This window comes from Peromyscus californicus, unplaced genomic scaffold (assembly GCF_007827085.1).
Source record: "Peromyscus californicus insignis strain IS unplaced genomic scaffold, ASM782708v3 Scaffold_5__1_contigs__length_169319896, whole genome shotgun sequence".
Classification (NCBI taxonomy): Eukaryota; Metazoa; Chordata; class Mammalia; order Rodentia; family Cricetidae; genus Peromyscus; species Peromyscus californicus.
The window spans coordinates 154,434,354-154,453,958 of NW_026294573.1; the positions used below are offsets into that span (position 1 = coordinate 154,434,354).

At 38.4% G+C, this 19,605-nt stretch overlaps 1 protein-coding gene across 1 annotated transcript in view; it reads left to right on the plus strand.

Moving 5' to 3' along the window:
- The window catches only part of Cngb3 (cyclic nucleotide gated channel subunit beta 3), a 170,418-nt gene that overhangs the window by 124,995 nt on the left and 25,818 nt on the right, over positions 1–19,605 (plus strand). Inside the window, exon 14 of the mRNA XM_052717246.1 lies at positions 11,953–12,036. Coding sequence (XP_052573206.1) covers positions 11,953–12,036 — 84 coding nt within the window. The remainder of the gene's footprint in view (positions 1–11,952; positions 12,037–19,605) is intronic.

Here is a 19,605-nt window from a genome sequence, read left to right on the forward strand (position 1 = left end):
GGATTGATAAGATGTGAATCTTTGACTCAACCTTTCCTTTTTTAATGGGAATGAAATTTGAGATAGAAGGAAGCATTTCTCTTTACAGTAAGGAAAACCAAGTTAGTAAAAGCCCTAAAGACTTGTACTTAGGAGTCACTTAAATTCACAGTAAATTAGAAGTCACTGATAATATTTTAAGGTTTGCTTCAAAGAAAACACACAAAAAAGGGTGTGGGGAGCCTAGAAATAGAAAAGGATGGATCCCATAGAACTAAAAGGTAGGGGCTCTAAGGATAAATTCTATCAGCTTCACAACTGTGTTCCACATTTGTAGATGTTAAAAATGAGTTTCCTGGAACCAATCTACAACAATTAGGTTATATTTTGAATAAAAATGGGATTTCCTACACCTCAATTCACATCTCCAGAATCTTTACACAAATATTTAACACAATTTTTAGGCAGCACTGAATTTCTCATTATTTCTCATTATCTAAATGATAATTTAGATAATTTCTCATTATCTGAAATGAAACCATTTCTACCAGTCTTATTCCACACATCAGCCCATTCACTCAGTGTCTAGCACTGGTCCCTGGTGAGAAGAGAGTAAATAGTACAGGCATATTGACCTCAGAGTGCTCAGGGGGTGATGCCTGCTGTGTGGGTGGCCAAGAGGGAGTGAAGAGGCCTCTTGAGCTTCTAAGCCTTTGTCTAAAACACACAAGATTGACTCCTAGCCCCCTATGGGAGTTGGAAGACTTAAACAGAAAAACAAAACAGTAAATTTTAATATAATTATTAAATATTAACACAACAGTCATGTTTATGTTTCAGCAGGCACTCTACTCTCACTATATTGTAGAAAAGGAAAAAAAAATCCTGCATGCTTGGTATTAATCTGTGCACTGGGCAACTCAGATCCTACACACTGGCAGGGGTGGGTATACTGATATTCCTGAGAGAGGTGTCTCTCTGTGGTTTGAGTGTGAGAATATGGCTGTCTAGCAGGCAGATTGGTTCAGCTCCTCTGCTTTCTCCCATGAACCATGGCATATGTGACCCACATCTTGTTTCAGCCTTTTACTGATGACCAGGTCAATAGGGAACAGGTACAGGTAGTCTTGGACTCTGCCCTGTAGGCATTGTTTGACAAATTTAACTAGTACAGCCATGCTGGAAATTTCGTGGAATCATAGAAATGGGAAATCAAATCTAAGAATTCTGTGATGGGGTGAATGACATAGTAGCAGCATTCATGATACCATAATACCCACTGCTTTCCAGAGAGAATGCAAGAAAATCTGGGACACATTACTTGACTAGCATGACAAAGCATCCAAAGAGATGAACAAGGTGACTGAAAGAAGCTGCAGGGAAAGCTGGAATGCCTACCACCATCCCCCAGGGGAATGGAATAGAAAATGTCAGCCATACAGAGCCTGCCACCAGCCTTTTCTTGTACTGCCCAGAGAATAAGGCTTAAAAAGAAAGGTACCACATGTGCTTGTTAGGTTTTTGTCCAATTGGCACAAGCTAGAGTCATCTGGGAAGAGAGAAGCTCAATGGGAAAAAATGCCTCCATCAGATGGACATGTAGGAAAAATCTATGGGGAACTTTCTTATCTAATGATTGATGTGAGAGAGTCCAGCCCGCTGGGGGCAGTGGCACCCCTGGTGTGGTGGTTTCAAGAAGAATGGTCCTCATAGGCTCATATATGTGAATGCTTAGTCACCAGGGAGTGGCTCTTACATGCCTCTTACAGCGTTTAGAAACACTTTGGTCTCTAAATTAAAATTATCAATAAGTAAAAACAAGAATGCAGCAAGTGTCAAATGATTATTTTGACACCTAGAGCAGCAAATGTAAATGTCTTTAATATATTATGTATGTACTTATTATTTCAAGAGAATTTTTGAATCTGTGTATAGTATTTTTCAATCCTACTTTACAAATCCCTATGCTGTTGAAAACAGAGGAATTTATAAAGGATTCAGAGGTGTTGTTGGAGGAAGTCTGTCACTGGGACTGGGCTTTGAGGTTTCAAAAGCCTACACCAGGACCAGTGTCCTTCTCTTGGCCAAGAGATTAAAGTGTAACTCTTAGCTTCTTCTCCAGCACTATTCCTGTCTGCATGCCATGCTCCCCACCATAATGGACTAAACCTCTCAAACTGTCAGCAAACTTCCCAATTAAATTACTTTTTTTATAAGAGTAACTTAGTCATGGTGTCTCTTCTCAGTAATAGAACAGTGACTAAGACACCTGGGCAGGTGGTCCTGGGTGGTATAAGAAAGCAAGTCATGGGGAGCAAGTCAGTAAGGAACGTTCCTCCATGATCTCTGCTTCAGTTCCTGTCTCTGGTTCCTGCCCTACTTGAGCTCCTCACTTGGTTTCCCTCAGTCATGGACTGTGATTAGAACATGTAAACTCTTTCCTTTCTATCTTGCTTTTGCTCATGGTCTTTATCACAGCGTTAGAAAGCAAAGGGGGACACTATGACATTCCGCAGCAGTGGAGTTAGGATTCCATTTCCAAACCAGTCCTTGTGATATTTACTGTCAGGTCTACTGAATGTTTGCCTTAGAGAAAGAGACCTTACTCCAATTTACTGCTCAATAATACACTGAAATAAGCCCATACATAAATCCACTGCAAGGCAGATAGAAATTGTAAGGCATTAAGTAAGTAAACAGTGCCCTGAGCTATACAGAAGAAAAATCCCACTGAAGAAAAAAAGCTTTGTGATTTTAAAGGCCACAGGAAGCACCCCCTTGGTCCCTCTGTCCTTTCATTCCATAGACACTATACTGGGGTTTCAAGTGATGGCTCTTACAGCATTTGGAGACACTTTGGTCTCTAAACTGAAATTATCACTAAGTAAAAACAAGAATGTACAAACTGTCAAATGCCTGTTTCGACACCTGGAGCCGTAAATGTAAATGTCTTAATATATTATGTATGCATTTATTGTTTCAAGAGAATTTTTTAATCTGTGGATAGCATTTTTTCAATCCTACTTTACAAATCCCTATGCTGTTGAAAATAGAGAAAGTTGGGCAGTTTGTCACTGGTAATGAAAGGCAGCTGGTTAATGAATACACAGGCAACCAACCTTCTACAAGCTACAAGTGCATGTCTAATTTGACCCATGGTCACAGACAAAGATTTTGTACTTCTGCCAATATTGCCAAATAACCTAAATAAAACTGAATTTCAGCACACACAAAAAAAAAAAAGAAAAGAAAAGAAAGGAATGAAGGAAGAAAGAAAAGGGAAAATTCACAGTGACTCCTCTCTGAATTTCTATATCTGAAAACATCCTAATGACTTCTATCAAAGAAAGTCACACAGAAAAGGGGGGAGAAAAAAGTTAATGCAAGATGCAATTCTTTTTAAACACATAATAATGGAGTGGGCAAATGTGCTTGTAACAAAGCCTAATGGCCTGAAGTTCCAGCCCTAGAACACACATGGCAGAAGAACATTGAGTCCTGGGAGTTGTCCTCTGACTCCACACACATGTGCACACACAAACACATAAATAAACGTGAACAAAATAATTTTGTGGAGAAAAAAAATAGTGTAGTCGTTCTCAAACACATCATAAAATAGAATGACTTCACCATACAGATTTCATTTCCCTAAGTTCAAATCTGTATGAGAAGGGTTGAACCCTAAGCCACAGCTGCCAGAAACAGGGTACCTGACCACAAAACAACCTCTCACAGACAGCATTGCTTGGTTGGCAAAGCAAGTTCTAAATGTTTACTGTCTTTAGCATTTGTGTTGAGTTTGCATGATCTAATTGAGATTCCGTCCAAATGTTTTAATAGAAAGTCATATTTCAAATAGTCCAAATGTTCCTCTCTGGGAAACCTGGGCAAGGCTCTGGGAACTGTTGATGTAAATGTTGTGTCTTCCTGCTTAGAAGAGGACTAATTGTCTGCTTATCTATTTTGGGGCTTATCTCCTGGGTTGGTCTAACAGGTCCCCATTGATTAGTTCTTTATTAGCACTTTCTGCTAGTGAGCTCACCTGATAGCTGGAAGAGGAATAGTGAAATGGATGTCCCCACAGAGAGAGAAAGTCTCTCTCTTATTAACATTTTAAATAAGAACAATTATCGAAGTCTCGTTTGTTCCCCTCACAGTCAGCCTCCCTCCTCCTTCCTCAGAAGGTGCCACCAAGACACATACTTTTAAGATATCTTTCCAAAGATCATTTTCATAATTGTATTTGTTACACAGAAATCATAAGATATTAGTTTATATGCTGATTTTCCATAATCTAATAGTATATTTAATATATTACCTATCTTCCTTTGTTTAAACCACATTATTTAAGTAACTATATATAAACACATATGCAGTTTATTTCAACCCTTTTTGATATTCAAGCCTACAAATTCTTACCATCTATACCCCAAACATAAGGGCACCTAAGCATATAAAAGAAAAATCACTACAACTTAAAATCACATATTGACCCTCACACACTGACAGTGGGAGACTTCAATATCCCACTCTCACCAACTGACAGGTCATCCAGATAAAAACTAAACAGAGAAACGCAGGAGCTAACAGATGTTGTAAACCAAACGGACCTAAGAGATATTACAGAACATTGCACTCAAACACAAAAGTATATACCTTATTCTCAGAACCTCACAGAACTTTCTCCAAAATTGACCACATACTTAGATACAAAGCTAGTCTCAAGGAATACAAGAAAATTGAGAAAACTCCATGAGTCCTATTAGACCACTCCAGGTTAAAACTGGATGCCAACAATGACAGAAACAACAGAAAGCCTACAAACTCATGGAACCTGAACAACAATCTACTGAACGAAAAATGGGTCAAGACAGAAATAAAGAAAAAAAAAGATATTCTAGAATTGAATGAAAATTAATACACAGTATACCCGAATATATGGGACACAATGCAAGTAGTGCTAAAAGAAAAGTTCATAGCACTAAGTGCCTTCATAAAGAATTTGGAGATCTCATACTAGTGACTTAACAGCACACCTGAAAGCTCTAGAACAAAAAGAAGAATACCCAAGAAGAATAAATGGTAAAAAAAAAAATTGTCAAGCTTAAGGCTAACTCAATAAAACAGAAACAAAGAGAAAAAGACAAAGAATCAATAAAACAAATAGTTGATTCTTTGAGAAAATCAACAAGATAGAAAAACCCTTACCCAAACTAAATAAAAGGTAAAGAGAGAACATCCAAATTAACAAATCAGAAACAAACAGGGGGACATAAAAACAGACACTAAAGAAACCCAGACAATCATAGGGATGTACTTCAAAAAAGCTCTATTCCACCAAATTGGAAAACCTAAAAGAAATAGATAGTTTTCTTGATAGGTACAGCTTACCAAAGTTAAATCAAGATTATATAAACAGCTTTAAAAGATCTATAACCCCTAGTGAAATAAAAGCAGTCATTAAAAGTCTACCAACTAAAAAAGGCCCAGGGCCGTATGGTTTTAGTACATAACTCTACCAGACTCTCAAATTATTCCACAAAATAGAAACAGAAGGAATATTTCCCAATTCATTTTATGAGACCATAGTTACCCTGATATCCAAACCACATAATGAATTAACTAAGAAAAGAACTACAGACCAACTTCCCTTATGAACATCTATGCAAAAGTAATAGAATACTAACAAAGAGAATCCAAGAACACAAGAAGATCATTAACATGATCAAGTAGGCTTCATCCCAGAGATGCAGAGATGGTTAAATATACAGAAATCAGTAAATGTAATCCACCATATGAACAAACTGAAAGAAAAAACCACATGATCAAGGTGTTTGGAAAAAAATCAAACACCCCTTCATCATAAAAGTCCTAGGGAGATCAGGGACACAAGGGATATACCTAAACATAATACAGCAAGCCTATAGCCAACACTAGATTAAATAGAGAAAATTTCAAAGCAATTCACTAAAGTCAGGAACAAGACAAGGCTGTCCATACTCTCCATCTCTAGATAATATATACTTGAAGTTTTAGCATGAGCAATAAGACAACTGATAGAGATCAAGGGTATACAAATTGGAAAGGAAGAAGTCAAAGTATTTGCAGATTTTATATATATATATATATATATATATATATATATATATATATATATATAATAGTATAGAAAAAAAGACCCTAAAATTTCCATCAGGGAACTCCTACAGCTGATCAGGAAAAAAAAAACTTTTAACAAATTTAGGATGCAAAATTAACTCAAAAAAAAAATCAGTAACCCACCTATATACAAATGGAAAACAGACTGAGAAAGAAACCATTGACACAATGCCTTTCATAATAGCCTCAAATAATATAAAATATCTTGGGGGTAACTCTAACCAAGAAAGTGAAAGACTTGTATAATTAAAAACCTCAAGTCTTTGAAGAAATAAATTGAAGAAGATAACGGAAGATGGAAAGATCTCTCATGCTCATGGATTGGTAGGATTAACATAGTAAAAATGGCCATCCTACCAAAAACAATCTACAGATTCAATACAATCCCTATAAAAATTCCAACACAATTCTTTATAGACGTTGAAAGGATAATTCTTACTTCATATTAAAAAAAAAAAAAAAACGGATAGCTAAAGCAATCCTGAACAATAAAAGAACTGATGGTGGTATCACCTACTTGATTTCAAGATGTACTACAGAGCTATAGTAATAAAAACCACATGTGTTAGCATAAAACCAGACATGCTGATCAATAAAATTGAAGACCCAGAAATAAATCCACACACCTATGGACACCTGATTTTTCATTAAGAAGCCATAAATACACACTGGAAAAAAAGAAAACATCTTTAACAAATGGCACTGGTCAAACTGGATGTCTTCATGTAAAAGAATGAAAATAGATCCATATTTATCACCCTGCATAAAACTCAAGTTCAATTGGATCAGAGACCTTGACATAAAACCAGATACACTGAACCTGATAGGAGAAAAGTGAGAATAGCCTCTACCCATTGGCACAGGAGACAGCTTTGTGAGCAGAATACAAGTGGCACAGGCATTAAGTCAATAATTAATAAGTGGGACCTCATGAAACTGAAAATCTTCTATAAGACAAGGACACTGTCGATCAGACAAAGCAACAGCCTACAGAATGGGAAAAGGTTCTGACCCACTCCACATCTGATAGAGGACTAATATCCAAAATATATAAAGAACTCAAGAAACTAGATATAAAAAACACCAAATAATGTAATTTAAAAATGAGGTACTGATCTAAACAGAGAATTCTCAATAGAGGAATCTCAAACAGCTGAGAAACACTTAAAGAAATGTTCACTGTATAGGGGGCCCCCAGGCAGTGGGATTGGGACCTGTTCCTAGTGCATGAGCTGGCTTTTTGGAGCCTGGTGTCTATGGTGAGACATTTTGCATAGCCTTAGTGCAGAGAGGAGGGGCTTGGACCTGCCTCAACTGAATGTACCAGGTTCTGCTGACTCCCCATGGGAGACCTTGCTTGGAGGAAATGGGAATGGGGGATGGGTTGTGGGGGAAGGCTGAGTGGGTGGGAGGAGGGAGGACAGGGGACTCTGTTGTTGGTATATAAAGTAAATAGAAAATCTCTTAATAAAAAGAAGAAATGTTAAACTCCCCCACACACACAAAATGAAAATAAAAATAAACTAAAAAAGAAAAGAAAAAAAAATGTTCAACTTCCTTAGCCATCAGGGAAATACAAATCAAAACTGCTTGGAGATTCCATCCTACACCTGTCAGAATGGCAAAAATTAATACCACAAATGACAGACCATGCTGATGAGGATGTGGAGCAAGGGGAACACTCCTCCATTGCTGGCAGAAGTGAAACTTGTACAACCACTGTGAAAATCAGTATGGTGGTTCCTCAGAAAATTGGAAATTGGTTTACCTCATGACCCAGATAGACCACTCTTAGGCATATACCCAAAGTACTCTCCATCCTAATACAAGGACACTTGCTCAACCATGTTCATTGTGGCTTATTTTATAATAGTCAGAAACTAAATGACTTACATGTCCCTCAACAGAAGAATGGATAAAGAAAATGTACATTTATGCAATGGAATATTATTCAGTTGTTTTTAAAAATGATACCATGAAATTTGCAGACAAGTGGATGGTACTAGAAAAAAGCATCATTCTAAGTGTGGTAACACAGACACAGAAAGACAAATGATATGTTTTTATTTATAAGTGGACCTTAGCCACTAAGTAAGTCATAACCAAGCAAACTCTGTAGACACAGAGAGGTTAGGTAAAGAGGAGGAGTTTAGGGGTGAGGACTTATGGATCTCCTGGGAAGGTGAAATAGAATAGTTTTATGGGTAGACTGGGAGTGGTGGGGATTGGAATGGGAGGGATCAGGCTTGGGGGAGATGCCTTGGAGGGATAGAGTGCAGGGAGAGATGACTGGAATTGGGGACATTTGGGAATGGCATGGAAACCTAGTGCAGTGGAAACTTCCTGGAATCTATGAAGGTGATCCTAAGGAGGCATCCTAATAAAGGGAGATACAGAGTGTCAACTGGCCATCTCTTGTAGCTGGGCAAGGCTTCTAGTTGCAATCAATTGAGTTGTTGACCAAGGGGATCTTATGGAAATTCACAAACAACCCAGGCTGATGCTAAGACACAGGGTTGCTCTCTGCAAAAAGACAGTGGGCCCCATTGTTAGGGACAACATCCACACAAGTCATTGAACATGAGGAAGTTGAGCTAATACATAAATAGAGCCTTCACTCCAAGGTTCTAATCTCTTTGGGATGGGAAGGTCCTCTAGAGACTATTGAGATCCGGCCCAGAGGTGAGTGACTCTGTTCATACCCAGGGAGGCCTGCCCCTAGGACCCATTCCTGGGCCCCAGCCTTTCCTGAGGAATGGCTGCTCAACTCGGCCCCAGTTGCCGACCAGCTGGCAGGACTCCTGCAGGAAGGTTCTCCTTCTCCAAGACCCTCCCAGCGACCCTGCAATCTACATGCCCTGCCTCCACACCCATTTGCCCAAGAACCACCCCCCCCCCGCCACTTCCTGAGGCTTGGAAACCAATCCCCAGCTCCCATCCAGCCCAGACAGAAAGCTCTCATTGGGCCTAGAGAGAGAGCTCTCATTGGACAAAGAGCTGTCATTGGACCAAGAGTAACCTCAGGAGACAGGGAATCTGCCAGCCCTCATTAGACCAAGAGTGGCTTTCTGAGAAGTAGAATCTGCCACCTCTCATTGGACCAAGAGAGGCTTCCTGAAACATAGAATCTGTCAGCTCTGACTGGACCAAGAGCCCTGATAAGACCAAGAATGAATCCACAAGAAGATGGGCAGACATCAAGGCAGAAATACATACACAACATAAAGAGCAATACAGCATCACCAGAACCTAGCCCTCCTCCAACAGCAAGACCTGAACATCACAAGGTAGAAGCAGAAGAAAGCAAACTTAAGAATAGCATCATGAAGGTGCTAGAGGTCTTTCAAAAAAAATGAAAAATGAAATTGAGAAAAAGATGAACAAGAAAGTGGAGGAAATCAATAAAGAAATGGAGAAAAAGTCAAACAAAAAAATGGGAAGAAATCTATAAAGAAATAGAGGAAAAGACAAATAAAAAATTGGAAGAAAGCAATAAATCCTTAGAGACTATTGAAAGAGAAACATGGACACCAACCCAGCCACAAAACCTTTGACCTACAACATATCCTGCATCCAAAATATGTTAGGAAAATGTTGGCACAGACTTGTGGAGGTAACGCACCAATGTCTCACTTTACTCAAAGCCCACTCCACGAGAAGGAACCTATACCCAACACTGCTTGTATAACCAAGAACCAGCGACTAGATAGTCCAGAGACCTAGGGTCAAACTGAACAAACTGGTCAAAAAAAGAAAAAAGTCAATAAAATAACTTCTAAAGATACTATGATATACTCATAGATCAAAGTGTGCTGTGGGATAATGCTCTTATACACTGGTTTAATAAAACACTGATTGGCCAGTAGCCAGACAGGAAGTATAGGCGGGGCAAGCAGACTAGGAGAATGCTGGAAAAAGGAAGGGCAAAGTCAGGAGTCGCCAGCCAGACACAGAGGAAGCAAGATGACAAGGCAGAACTGAGAAAAGGTACCAAGCCACATGGCTAAACATAGATAAGAATTATGGGTTAATTTAAGTATAAGAGTTAGTCAGTAATAAGCCTGAGCTAATGGCCAAGCAGTTATAATTAATATAAGCCTCTGTGTATTTACTTGGGTCCTAGTAGCTGCAGGCTGGGAGGAACTGGAGAAACCTTCTGACATGTCTTATCCAGTCATCATCAGAGAGACTTCCTCCAGCAGCAGAGGGGAACGTATGTAGAGACCCACAACCAGACATTATGTGGATTAAGAGTGTCAAGTAGAAGAGGTCTAAATCAAATCCCTCACCTCAGAGCTCAGGGAATCCCATGGAGGAATTGGAAAGATGATAAGAGCCAGAGGAGGTAGAGGACAGCAGGATAACAAGGCCCTCTGAATCAACTAAACAAGACACACATGAACTCACAGAGACTGGAGCAGCAAGCACATGGCCTAAAGGGATCTGCAAGAGGTCCTCTGCACATATATTTTAACTATTAGCTTAGTATTTTTGTTGGACTCTTGACTGAGAACAAGTGATTCTAGTGCCTGTTCTTGGAACTCTTTTTGTCCTGTTGGGTTGCTGCGACCAACTTCAACATGATAGTTTTTCCTTTACCTTTGTTGTAGTTTGTCATGTTTGGTTGTTATCTCTTAGAAGCCTGTCCTTTTCTAATGAGAGACAGATAGGAGTGGTTCCAGAGGGAGAAGAGGTGGGGAGCAACTGGAGAAATAGAGGGAGAGAAAACTATAGTCAGGATATACTGTATGGCAAAGGATCTAAGAATCTATTTTCAATAAAAGAAAACAGAGTCACTCTCCATAGCATGTATAGAGCTTAGTTGGGCGAGGCAAGTAACATAGTCAGCCAATAAGCAAGAGGACACTAAAAGGCAGCTATGTGAAATAAACTGTTCCAACCAATACTTTACTTTTTTATTTATTTATTTTGTATCCGGACCACAGTTTCCCTTCCTTCCTATCCTCCTATTTCCTCTCTCCTCCCCTCTATCCCCAGCATCAATCCACTGCTCCTCTGTTTCTGTTCTGAAAGGGTCAGCCTTCCATGAGTATAAACAAAGCATGGCATATCAAGCTGCAGTAAGGCTAAGCACCTCCCCTTGTATTTAGACCAGGCAAGGCAACTCAGTATGGGGAAGAGGTTCCCAAGAGCCAGCCAAAGCATTAGGGACAGGCCTGCTCCCATTGTTATGAGTCTCACAAATAGACCAAGCTATACAATTATCACATAGATGAAGAAAGCTTCAGTTGGTCACATGGAGGCTCCCTGGTTCCAACCAATAACTTAAGTACTGCAGATACTGCTGTCATATGTATTTTCCTATCTTTAAGAAGATAATTATTTTGGAGAAGAAAGACATATACATAAGTTTAAAGAGTTAAATAATATCAAAATTTTAGTAATGTTGTTTTACAAAAGAAAGCTGTTTAGCAAATACTGAGTTACGACAATCTGAACTTGCCATAAGCATAATCTTTAATAGCTGTCATTAATTAAGCACCATGTAAAGTTTCATTTATGAGTACTCTTTTCATAACTATTTTACAGTTTAGGAGAACAAGAGCATGATTGAATACTAATAGGTCTAAGAGATAGGACTCACCCCAAATATTTCTTTATAAAGTTACAATCTCTTGATATTGATACCTTTTTTTCTCTAGAGTTTAGGTAAAGGCAAGTACAAATCCATTGTAAGTTAGCATTTTGAGAGGAAGACAGATGTCTATTGACTATTTACTTTTATTATTTTTAAAATAATTTAGGGTGTTTGCTTTTGGCTGCATCTATAAAATTATTATTCTCCTTATATAGGGCTGTGACACACAGATGATTTATGACCTACTGCTAAGATTGAAATCCACTATTTATTTACCTGGTGACTTTGTCTGCAAAAAGGTGAGTGCATACTATTTTCAAGTGCGTAGTTAATAATGCATTGGAAGAATTTGGACATAGGTCAATAATGTATTTGAAATAAAATCTGTCCAGAGTGACTCCATATCATAAAACACTATGCCATATACTTAATTCTACAAAACAACAATAAATGCTTGGAGTTCAAAATGGAACAAGATAATATAGGTTCCATTGCATATGTCATAGGATAGACATGTAGGTAGTCTGAAAAGACATTTGTATAAATATAAATTACCTATCACAATTTACCATCAAATTTAAATATGTTAAATGAAGGACAAAAATATAGAAGTGATAGGTGCTTTTGCTTTTTCTGCTTCATCAGCAAGCTATCTGTTATTTCTATTTTGCTTTCATAGATAGTAGATAATCAATGCCAAATATTTTAAGTCTTCATTGTGAATTTGATGACTACAAAAGTATTATATGTTTATTATTTCTTAAACAGAAAACATAAAAACTACAAACATGAAATTCTACCATGAAGAAATAATAACTTCATATATTATGCCTGTCTTTCTATACATATTGATGGGTCTCATTATGTTGCACTGGCTGGCCTAGAATCCACTATATAGGTCAGGCTACCCTGCAACTCATAGAGATCTGCCTATCTCTTGCCTCTCAAGCATTGGGATTAAGGATGTGTGTCACCACAACAGTCTCTGATCATTATCTTTTTTTATTAAGAATTTTTTTATTCATTTTATATACCAATCACAGATCCCACTCTTCCCTCCTCCCACCCCTTCAGCCTCCCCTCTCCAATCCAGCCCCCATTCCCTCTTGCAAGAAGGCCTCCTATGGGGAGTCAGGAGAGTCTGGTACATTCAGCAGAGGCAGGTCTAAACTCCTCCCCCTGCCTCAAGGCTGTGCGAGGTGTCCCACTGTAGGTAGTGGGCTCTAAAAAGCCTGTTCATGCACCAGAGATGAATTCTTATCCTACTGCCAGGGATTCCCTTAAGTAGATCAAGTTACACAACTGTCTCGACATGCAGAGGGCCGAGTCCAGTCCCATGAAGGCTCCACAGGTGTTGGCCTAAATTGCATGAGTTCCCACTAGTTTGGTTTGGTTGTCTCTGTAGGTTTCCCCATCATGATCTTGCTCATAGAATCCCTTTTCTCTTTCTTCGACTGAACTCCTGGAGCTTGGCCTGGTGTTTGGCTGTGGATCTCTGCATCTGCTTCCATCAGTTACTGGAGAAAGCCTCTATGATGACAGTTAGGGTATTCACCGACTCTGATCATTATCTTAAAAATAATTAAGAACATGTCTATAACCACAGCACTCAGGAAAGGCTGGGGCAAGAGGATCACAAGGTCAAGATCAGCAGGAGCTACAGGGAGTTCTAAACCATCAGTTCTATGTCGTCCTCATTTATGGAGCAAGTTTTTGTCCAAAAAAAGAGAGAGAATGGGATCCTGAATTTTATATCTAGAGAAATTAACACAATGATAAAGTGAACAATCAAAATTTAAAAACAGAACATAAAATATGCATATATGTAACATTAAAGTGGAAGTAAATTGTCTAGGAGGACAAAGGAGACTAACAGGTGAGATAAAAAAGAAAGAAAAGGTAGAGGGGTATGGAAGGATGTGTTCAACATGTAATATATACTTGCATGAACATTTTAAAAACAAATAAAGTTTAAAAATAAAGGAAGGTAAACAATACAAAAAAAATGGAGATGCCCTGAGGCCTTGGAGAGTTCACAAGTGAGTGTAGATTCAAAGCACTTACTCCATTCCAAAACAGTGTAGAATAAATACCAGGTTATAGGACAAAAGCAAGGGTAGCTACTGGGAGACTTGCTAAAGAAGAAGAAGCCTGTAGCAAGTCTTGGGAAATAAACTGAAGTGAACCCAGTATAACCTGAGTATGAAAAAGAACTAGCGTGTCAAGGCATATAGGAAGGAATTTGTGTCTGCAGGAAGAATGTAGAGAACTACAGTGAGACACGTGTTAAAACAATTTTAAATTATTTATTTCTTAAGCAATAAGTAGGGTTTTTGTTTGTTTGATTGTGGGGGTTTTTTGGGGGGTGTTGTTTTGTTTATTTGTCTGTTTGTTTGTTTGTTTGAGACAGGGCTTCTCTGTGTAGCCATGGGTGTCCTGGAATTCACTCTATAGACCAGGCTGGGCTTGAACTCACAAAGATCCACCTGCCTCTGCTTCCCGAGTGTCCAGCTGCAATAAGTAGTTTTTAATATTCTGGGACAGGTGCTATAATGGGTAATGAGCAATCAACAACCAAAGTCCTTCAGGGGTTTACAGTCTAGTGCTAAGGTGTTCAACTCACAGTATGTCAGCATCATATGAACAAAAGAGTCTGGGCTCCACACCTAGACATTCAGCTGGTCCTGATAAAACCTACATATTAGCCTAAAAAAAATCCCAGCTGATTCTAAAATACAGCCATGAGAAAGATTGGCTTGATGGAAGAGGAAGGCAACAAAAATTAAATTAGTGCAAAACTATAAAATGTCCGGGCGGTGGTGGCGCACGCCTTTAATCCCAGCACTCGGGAGGCAGAGCCAGGCGGATCTCTGTGAGTTCGAGGCCAGCCTGGGCTACCAAGTGAGTTCCAGGAAAGGCGCAAAGCTACACAGAGAAACCCTGTCTCGAAAAACCGAAAAAAAAAAAAAAATGTCCTCTTATATAAAGAGAAACAGAAGTTGTTAGAGGAAGGCAGAGTAGTGAAGGCACTTACTTATATTGGAAGTTGGGAGAGAGAAGTTGTCAGTTTGTCAGCGGTGACCTTTGTAAAATCTAAAGATAAATAGTCCTTTAGTAAAATAAGAAAAAGGAAATCGATGGGCTAATATTTTTATGAGAAGCGCAGCAATGATCTGAGAAGAAAGGCAGAACCTGCCATATTCAAGGAATGAGAGCAAACGAGGGACTAAAAAAGTGGGGAAAGACAAATCAAATGAGGTGCGAAATATTTCAAATAATCAGACGGGGACGCAGCTTCTAGGTGGGATCAATCAGATGAAAGAACATGAAGTCCAAAGTGAAAGTTTGGCACCTGGAATAGAATGAAAGCTGGCATCAAGAGTTCAAGGCATGGTACGAGAAAGAAGGCTGGGGCTGCACCTGGGAAGGCACCAACATTGTTAATGAGATCAATGAAGATGAATGGGAAAGGGCTACCGAGAAGGAGCTGTCAAAGATAAAGGAGGAAGGAAGGAGAGATTCCAGCATACTGGAAACCAAACATGAACATCCCATATAAACTCACCCAGGTAGAATACAGGCTGATTGTAAGTGAACTAAGTGAAATCATGCTCATTAAAATGGAAGAGAGAAAAAAAAAAAAGAAAGGATCAGCACGATTTAAGACTTCCTTTGGGGACAGTGGCACACTGGGATGATGTAGATGTCACACAGTAAAACAGATTCAAGTTGTTCTAGTGGCTGAAGAGGTTGGTTATTGAGATAACATTTGCACCTTGAAACAGCACAAATTTGCTAAAGGAAACATGAGGTGCAGAGAGGCAGCTTTCTCATTTCTAGCTTTATCATCATATCAAATTCATCCAATAATAAAAACAAGGGAGTGGCTAGAGATGAGGAAAAGAAAGATAAAAGCGAAGGGAAGAGTAGGCAGAAGGCACGAGAACGCAAGTCTCTCTTCTTCGTTTTTGCTTTTGTTTTTATTTCTAAATGAAGATTTGCATAATACTAGACACTGGCAGAGAAAAAAAGCTGTTATTTGACCAAAGTTTAGGTAGTTGAATTCAATTTGATATGTATTTTACTATTTCCACAAAAACTTGCATGTAGCAGGAATCTTAAAAAGTTCTTATTAATAAGACCAAACCCAAGGCCATTTATTGGGGTGAATGCTGGAAGATCAGAGAAGCAGAACAAGCCACAGCCACCTCACCTTGCCAGTTCCTCGGCTGATCCTGTTTCCTCAGACTGGAAGCTTCTGAGTCCTCATCCAGAATGGATCTCAGCTGAACTGCTGCTCAAAAGCCTGAATGCTTAACCAGGCCAAAAGCGTCTAGTTTCTGGTCTTCACGCCTTATATACCTTTCTGCTTTTCTACCATCACTCCCTGGGATTAAAGGCTCACTTCTTGGGATTAAAGGAGTGAGTCACCATGCTTGGCTGTACCGAACACAGAGATCCAGGTAGATCTCTGCCTCTGGAATGCTAGGATTAAAGGTGTGTGCTACCACTGCCTATCCTCTATGTTTAATATTGTGGCTGTTCTGTTCTCTGACCCCAGGTAAGTTTATTAGCATGCACAATATTTTGGGGAACACAATACCACCACACTTGCAGAGAAGGGGAGAGGAAAACAAATCATGCTCAGTTAGAGATTACCTAAGTAACCCAAGCAATGGCAGGGTTCAGGTCTGATATTCTAAACTGCTTTGGAAAAACTCATGGGGCTTCAAGACTACTTGGGAGTTTTCTTGGGATGCTGTGGTGCAGTACAGAAAATAGCCACCAAGCTTTTCAAAGGCTTGGACTTCTGGGGCTTAATTTCCAAAGATTCTCATGCAATATTTCTACAACGGGGTTTTGGGAGTTTAGTCACCAAAGGAGCTCTTCATGGTGCTAATGGTCTAGGAGCCACACTGCGTACCATCTCTCTTTTCTGATGAGGTACCCTGAGTACCATGATGCTCCCCACTAGCCTTGGAAATAGCCTCCAGAACAAAAATCCAATTTTTTTTTGGCATACACACTCACTAAAAGTTACTTTGTTCTACCTGAAATGCTTGCCTTTCAACACTTTCTCCAAATTAGCACAAGAACAGTCTTAAGTTAGGTTCGATCTTGCTTTACACGTACTGTCAGCCTCTATTCTCTTTAAGTGATGTCTACTTCATCTGAATGCTAATTAAGCTTGAAAAAAAAGGTTCAAATTAACCCAGAAATAAGCAAGAGGTAGTGAAAGTTTAGTCTCGTTGATTATGCCTGATCTCCTTGGGAAATTATCAAAATGATCATTAAGAAGTAATTAGAAGTACTGAACTATATTTAAGTACCCATTATGTACTTGTACTTCCAGGCAGTTGTAATAACTAACATTATTCCAGCTCCTTGAAATTACTTCATGCATGCAAATAATAATAATAATAATAATAATAATAATAATAATAATAATAACAGGAATATGACCCTGGCCTAGTGATCACTTACTAGAGTAAAAGGACACTAATTTTCAAATAACTTTCTTTATTATTAAATTGTTTATATTATTTCATTGGTTATTAAGATATCAGTCATGATGTTGTATTTATTGTTAGATGTAGTATATCTGTATGCATGTCAGGTGATATAGATGTTGTCAATTTTAATGCTGTCACTTGCTAGCCTCGTATTTTTGCTTGAGACAAAATTTTAGCTTACTTAGCCTCTATTTCCAATTTTCAAAAAGAGGAAATAAGAGACACCTCTCACTGGAATTTTTGCAAGAATTAAATGAAGTACAAAATATTTTCCAAATAAAAAACGGTGCTCTGAGGGAACAAATGCGTGGATTAAAACAAAGAGCTATACAAATATCCAGTATCTAGATGATATTTTAAGTTTTATTTTTATTTATGTGTATGTGGACATTTCTGTGTGAGTATGTGCTACATGCATTCAGGTGTTCCAGGAAATCAAAAAAGGGCATTAGATTCCCTGGAGCTAGAGTTAAGGCAGTTGTAAGCTACCCAATACAGGTGTTAAAAATTAGCCGGGTGGTGGTGGCACATGCCTTTAATTCCAGTACTCGGGAGGCAGAGGCAGGCGGATCTCTGTGAGTTTGAGGCCAGCCTGTCTACAAAATGAGTTCCAGGAAAGGTGCAAAACTACACAGAGAAACCCTGTCTCGAAAAAAAAAAAAAATTAACTACTGAGCCATGTCTCTAGCCTCCTATTCTGATGAATTTTCAAAGTACTGCCAAAGGCAAATTATTATTGACACTGAAATTATATAAATAACTATAATAAAACCCATATATATTACAATTTCTGCTTCAAACTATATTTCATATAAATACATGTTTAGGTTAAGAATTTTGATTATTCAGATATAAATTAAGAGGCGAAATTTTTATGACAGTATATTTCAACTTGATAATTATAAAGCACTTGATTTTCAGGAAAATAACCCTAGGTATCACAGGACTTTAGAACTTCCCAGAAACAGTTAAATTACATTTTCTTCATTCATAAATGAGTGCCTTTTATACATCATGCCTTGCACTCGGTTTAGGAACACTGTCTCAGTCATGACAAAGCATAAACCATAATCAATGCAACTTAATTTTCAGTTGTTTTAGTGTATTCTAATCCGTTGAAAGTATACGTAATGGGAATATTTAATAACTCAGTGCAGTCCATTCATGAAACAAGAATAAATTTATTGCTATTAATGTTATATTTTTACAGCTTAGCTCATTTTTGTTGTTATATATGAGTATAACAACAGACCAGTAATTTATGAAGGATAAAGGTTTATTTAGCTCATGGTTCTATGGTCTAAAATGTCCACAATAATGTTACCGGCATTTGACAAAGGCTTTCTTTCTCAGTGAGTCACAATGTGGCAGAGTGCACCACATGAAAAGGTAAATCAAACTTATCAGAAAAGAAATAATTTCTCTGGTAATAAACTAACTCATTCATGAAGGCAAAGTACTCATGACATAATTATCTTCGGGGGCCATATCTATAAATACCACTATCCTATGAATTTGAAAATTAAATTATTGACAGTTGAAATTTGGGGGAGATATTAAAACCACAGCAATAGCTCAGAGTGATTAAAATTCTACTTATTTTGACACTTTTTTAGGAACTATTACCCAAATAATGGCCAGTATTATGCAAAATGGCCTATTTAGAATGACCTGGGATGAAGATATGGCTCAACAGTTAAAAGTGTTTGTTTTGTAATCATGGGTACTGGAGTTGAGATCCCAGCACCCATGCCTTCATCTCCAGCTCTGAGGGGAGGTGGATACGTAAGAACTTCTCTGGATTGCTAATTTCTAGAAGGAAAAAACAAGCCTCAGGTTCAGGAAGAGGCCTTGCCTCAAAGGAGTACATGAAGAGCTATCAATACAGGACGATACCTAAGCCCTTTTCTGGCCTTTACACACACACACACACACACACACACACACACACACACACTTCAATAATCAAACAAATAAATAAATTTAACAACCTATTTTGACTTAAAAGTGTTAATATGGCCGGGGCAGTGGTAACGCACGCCTTTAATCCCAGCACTCGGGAGGCAGAGCCAGGCGGATCTCTGTGAGTTCGAGGTCAGCCTGGACTACCAAGTGAGTTCCAGGAAAGGCGCAAAGCTACACAGAGAAACCCTGTCTCGAAAAACCAAAAAAAAAAAAGTGTTAATATGATTCTTGTGTGACATGCTTAGAGATTAGAATTATTTAATGTAAGATGAAATTTATAATTTAATATTTATTATACAGCAAAAATACAGTTGGGGATGCTGACAAAAAATATATATGGGAAAGACTGAAGAAATTGGCTATAATCACCCTTAATCCTAAATCTGAAGA